Source organism: Lactuca saligna, chromosome 3 (genome assembly GCF_052625555.1).
Source record: "Lactuca saligna cultivar CGN05327 chromosome 3, ASM5262555v1, whole genome shotgun sequence".
In the NCBI taxonomy this organism is placed as follows: Eukaryota; Viridiplantae; Streptophyta; class Magnoliopsida; order Asterales; family Asteraceae; genus Lactuca; species Lactuca saligna.
This window is the reverse complement of record NC_136419.1, coordinates 28450083-28454854: the sequence shown is the minus strand read 5'-3', so window position 1 is coordinate 28454854 and position 4772 is coordinate 28450083. Positions and strand designations below refer to the sequence as shown.

At 35.5% G+C, this 4772-nt stretch overlaps 1 protein-coding gene across 1 annotated transcript; it reads left to right on the top strand.

Annotated features, from left to right (window-relative positions):
- Positions 1-661: 661 nt before the first annotated feature.
- On the top strand, positions 662-2474 carry LOC145033503 (F-box protein At1g67340-like). Its single transcript, XM_078982098.1, has 3 exons — positions 662-946; positions 1060-1222; positions 1309-2474. The coding sequence occupies exons 1-3, from the start codon at positions 708-710 to the stop codon at positions 2035-2037; spliced, it is 1131 nt and encodes a 376-aa protein (XP_078838224.1). The 5' UTR covers positions 662-707; the 3' UTR covers positions 2038-2474.
- Positions 2475-4772: the final 2298 nt, after the last annotated feature.

Sequence of the window (4772 nt, the reverse complement as noted above, 5' to 3'; positions counted from 1 at the left end):
ATCTAATACATCACACATGAGTATTGTGCAATCCAAAATACTCGTCTCACGTTTTCACATGTATGACCACCGCATATCAACAAACTCCCGTAGTTACGTTTTACAAAGAACTGTATTTGCAAATTTTCTAATAATAACTTATACAGGAAAATCTGAAACTTACAGTATAAGATATATATTAACGTTTAGTATATATATTAGCTAAAGTAATTAATATAAAAATATAGCACTTGAGTAATAAATATTTTTATTTAATGCGTTGGTTTAAAACTCATAAAAATACATTTTTATTAACTTTTTTTTTTTTTTTTTTGAAATTATACGAAGAAGAGGAATCGAAGACTGATATTTGACTTCCTTATCTCTTCCCATTATCTTCTGTGCCTATTTGTTTCAGTAGTCTTACAAGCAGACAAAGCGTACCAGGTACAACTTCGTAACGGACCAATGGATCCAGTCAACGCCGCTTGACTACTATTTTTTCTTTTCTAATTTTAGTTTTAAAACCGCCGATTGACAACCAATTTTTCTTCTTCAACAAACACAAAAAGACAAAACTGAGTTAAGCCCCAGGGTGTTTTGGTAATTTACACACGATATTCGATTCTCTGCCGTTATATAAAGTCACCGAATCCTTGTTTCAACGCCAATCACTGTCGTTTTACTACAGATCCTCAAGGGTTTCTTTCGCCGGAAAATTTTCGAAAATGAGAACTCGCAGTGGGAACTTGTATCCGGTGGAGGATAACAATAACATCAGTGGTCGGAAGAGAAAAGGTCGTGATTTGACCGGAGCACGGAAGATGAACTGCCGGAAAAGAGGGAAACCGTCGTCTGGTGGCGTCGATAATTTTGATAGGCTGCCGGACGAACTCGTTCTTTCTATTCTTACATTCGTCGGATCCAGAGCTGATTGTCCGGCCGACTTTCTGGCCGTTTTAGCAACGTAAGGAATCGAAAACCGGAAAGACTTTGTGTGTATTTTGAAATTTTCAATGGAGAAAGACATTTAAAAGTCTTCCTTGTTCTTCTTTAATTTGTGTTGATATTGTGAAACAGATGCAAGAGATTCAGAGGTTTGGGGTATGATTCGTCTGTGTTATCAAAAGCTTCGGCTGAAACATTTGGCGTCACAGCTAAGAATTGGTCTGAATCTGCACATCGGTTTCTGAAACGGTGTTCCGATGCCGGCAATGTTGAAGCTTGTTACACACTGGGCATGGTTGGTCATTTTTCATATTTTGTGTTGATTTTTTTAATCTATAAACAGTTTGTAATGTTGATTAGTTTTGTTATTTTGAAACACAGATTCGATTCTACTGTTTTCAAAACTGGCAAAATGGAGCATCTCTTATGGCGAAGGCGGCGATGAGTTCGCACGCTCCGGCGTTGTACTCACTCGCCGTCATCCATTTTAACGGTAGCGGCGGCTCGAAGTCAAAAAAAGACCTAGGCGGCGGCGTTTCTCTATGTGCCCGTGCGGCTTTTCTCGGCCACATTGACGCCCTCCGGGAACTTGGCCATTGTCTCCAAGACGGTTACGGCGTTACTCAAAACATAACCGAAGGCCGGCGGTTTCTCGTTCAAGCTAACGCCCGTGAACTAGCAGTAGCTCGGTCGACAATCCCGTCGGCATTACTTCCCGGTGACTGGCTGAAGCTGAACCCGGTCCTCATCCGCCGTGGAAACACCCTGATCCCTGGGTGTCCGTTACTGAGTGATTTCGGGTGCAACGTCACTCCGGAATATCATCCGGCCAACCGTTTTCTTGCCAGTTGGTTCGCCAATCGGATACCCAGTCCGGAATTGCTCATATGTTCTCATGCTGGTTGCGGTCGACCGGAGACGAGGATGCAGGAGTTTCGCCGGTGCGCGGCGTGTGGAGTCGTGAACTACTGTTCACGAGCATGTCAGGCACAGGACTGGAAAATGCGACACCACAAGGAGTGTCGACAGCTGATGAGGTTTCACAATGTCATCGCCGGCGGAGGTAATGTCAACCATAATCGGGTTGAGAATAACGTCGGTCAGAGATGAAACGATTACCGGTGGCCGGAGAAGCTGGATGTAACGGAAATGGTGAGGCCAGTCAGTCAAAAGTCAAACACAAAGGTTCCGCTGAGGGCAGTTCTGGAATTTCCACAGATCAGCCTACATTTTCTGGTCGCCGGAATCTAGTTTAGCTGAAGGGTAGCAATTTTGTACACAATGAGAATAGCTAGTAATAGTATAGCTCCCTTTTTTAATTTAAATATTTAAATAAATATATATTTAGTCATTTAATTTGTGAATAATAAAAGATACCTCACAAGCAAATCTATTGCATCAACAAATTTAGTAGAGATTTTGTTTCTAAAAAAAGTTAGTATATATGAATGCCAAAGGAAATCGCATTTAATATTTTCTGTTAAATTAACAATTGAATTTAAATGTAAAAAAAAAAAAGTTTTGATATTTAAAATTAATATCCGTTTTCCTTCTTATAGCATAGTAATTATGGTACAATTAAAATGTAAATGTTAACTTCCCATAACCCATAATGTTCTTATCACATTTATTATGGTTTATAGGCTAAAAAGGAGAAATTAAATATTTTATTTTTGTTCCTATCTATTTAAGATGATGATAAATATATAAATTTAACATCTCAATCAAATTTAAATTAAATTTAATATCACTTAAATTAAATTTTAAAACACTTGTCACCGTATAAAATAAATAGTAAGACAGAACAACGAAAGAAGATATATTTTAAATCAAAGAGTAAATTACACAAATGGTTCCTATGGTTTAAGGTAATTTGCACGTTTGGTTCCTAATTTATTCTTTCAACTCGAAAGGTTCTTATTATTTGTTTTTGTTACGCACTTGGTTCTTGTCTTACCTAAAAAATTATTTTGCCTTTGATTTTTTTATTTTATTTAAATAAACACACTTACAACCTCATCCCATCACATTACCTTACCTACCTTAATGTTTTTTCTTATTTAAATAATAGTCTTTTTAGCTAAGATAAGGACCAAACACGTAACAAAAACAAATAGTTGGGACCAAACGCTAATAAAAACAAACAACAGAGACATTACGAGTTAAAAAAATAAGTTAGGGACCAATCACACAAATTATCTAAAAATATAGGGACCATTCATGTAATTCACTCTAAATCAAAAGTCTAGAATAAAACTTAATCAGAAAATCGTAATGGTTTGAATAAAAGCTAAAGTATGTAGTTGGTTGGAGTGAAAAAGGGCAAAAGCCAAAAGCAGTAGACTTGCTCAGATTAAAAGGCATCCAATGCCATTTATATATCGTTCTTCCCATTTCAAATCAATACCTTTTTGCCTTTTTATGTTGGCAAAAAAAAGCTTCAAAAATAAAGTAAAATCATAATATTGTTTCTTTTCAATAAAGTGAGTACTTAATAAATATTAACAAAAACGAACCACATGTCAAGTCAAAGTTAAATTTTAAAAAAATAATATGATTTCTTTTATATATATATATATATATATATATATATATATATATATATATATATATATATATATATATATATATATAACGTTGTCAAGATCGGGATCCTACCTAAGATCGTTTTTGGGTTTGCAAGATCGGGATCGAGATTCTAAGATCCCACAAAATAACATATAATTTAATTTATAATATTTAATCATGAAAAATATTTCAAACATTTAATTTTTCGTTCAAAAGTCTAGAAAAAAACTTCAAAATATTACTCATAAGTCACAATAAAAAATAATAAACGGTAGATTGGTAAATGGTAAAAGACATAAAATTGTAAAAAAAATTCAGTTGCAAAAAAAATAAAAAAAAATAAGTCAAAGGAAGGTTGGATCGGATCGGATCTCGATCCTACGATCCTACCTACGATCTTACGATCGTACTTGCGATCCTACCCTAAATACGATCCTTTTACGATCCGGATCGTTTTTCATACCTAGGATCGTAGGATCGTACGATCCTACGATCAGGATCGCGATTTTGACAATATGTATATATATATATATATATATATAGCTATTATCAAACGGATAATTTATGTTGATTCAAAAACTATCGGTAGTAAAGTGTGACTTTCAAAATGGCATAAAGGTATAATAGTAATTGAAACTTTAGGTCAATCCTATAATTTCTCATTCCCATTCTTATTTCCATTAAAGATTGTCGTTTCCCAACTCATTCCCTATCAAATGATTTTTGTAGCCCTAATTGGACCTACAAGCTGCTGTGAAGATAAAGACTATTTATGGAGTTGATTTTTTCTCTACTCATCTAGAAAGCACCCCATTTCTCCTTCGTCTTCAATCTTCAACAATCCATTTACCTCTCACCAATCTGCAACGTTGCCGCCTCCTTCTGCTGCCTTAGCCCCGACAACGCAAGCTTTGCCAAAGATGGTGCAGCGACGTCGACTTCCCCGACCATTGAGGTGTTTCAAAAGAGACGAGGAGACGGGAGTGGATTCGAAGCATGAAACACAATTTGAGGTAATTTGGTTGAAGGAAATCGAGATACAGAGGGAATAAATCGAACGCACATGGGTGTATATCAATTCTTCTGTTCTAAATCTACAATCGATGATTTTTTTGAGGTTAATGGTCTTCATCGTGTGTATATCAATTCTCATGAATCGATTTCCGTTAATTTTAATCCAAGATCATATTTTTTCATCAATTTTCTCGTTCCTGTTCTTATAGTCAATTTGATTTCATGATTATTAATTTGATTCATCTCGAACATGAAAATTTTCG

Excerpts from the sequence above, each read along its gene's own strand:
- LOC145033503 (XM_078982098.1), top strand. The coding sequence starts at position 708 with ATGAGAACTCGCAGTGGGAACTTGTATCCGGTGGAGGATAACAATAAC. Across the intron at positions 947-1,059 it reads TTTCTGGCCGTTTTAGCAAC|ATGCAAGAGATTCAGAGGTT; the intron begins GTAAGGAATCGA and ends ATTGTGAAACAG. Across the intron at positions 1,223-1,308 it reads CTTGTTACACACTGGGCATG|ATTCGATTCTACTGTTTTCA; the intron begins GTTGGTCATTTT and ends TTTGAAACACAG.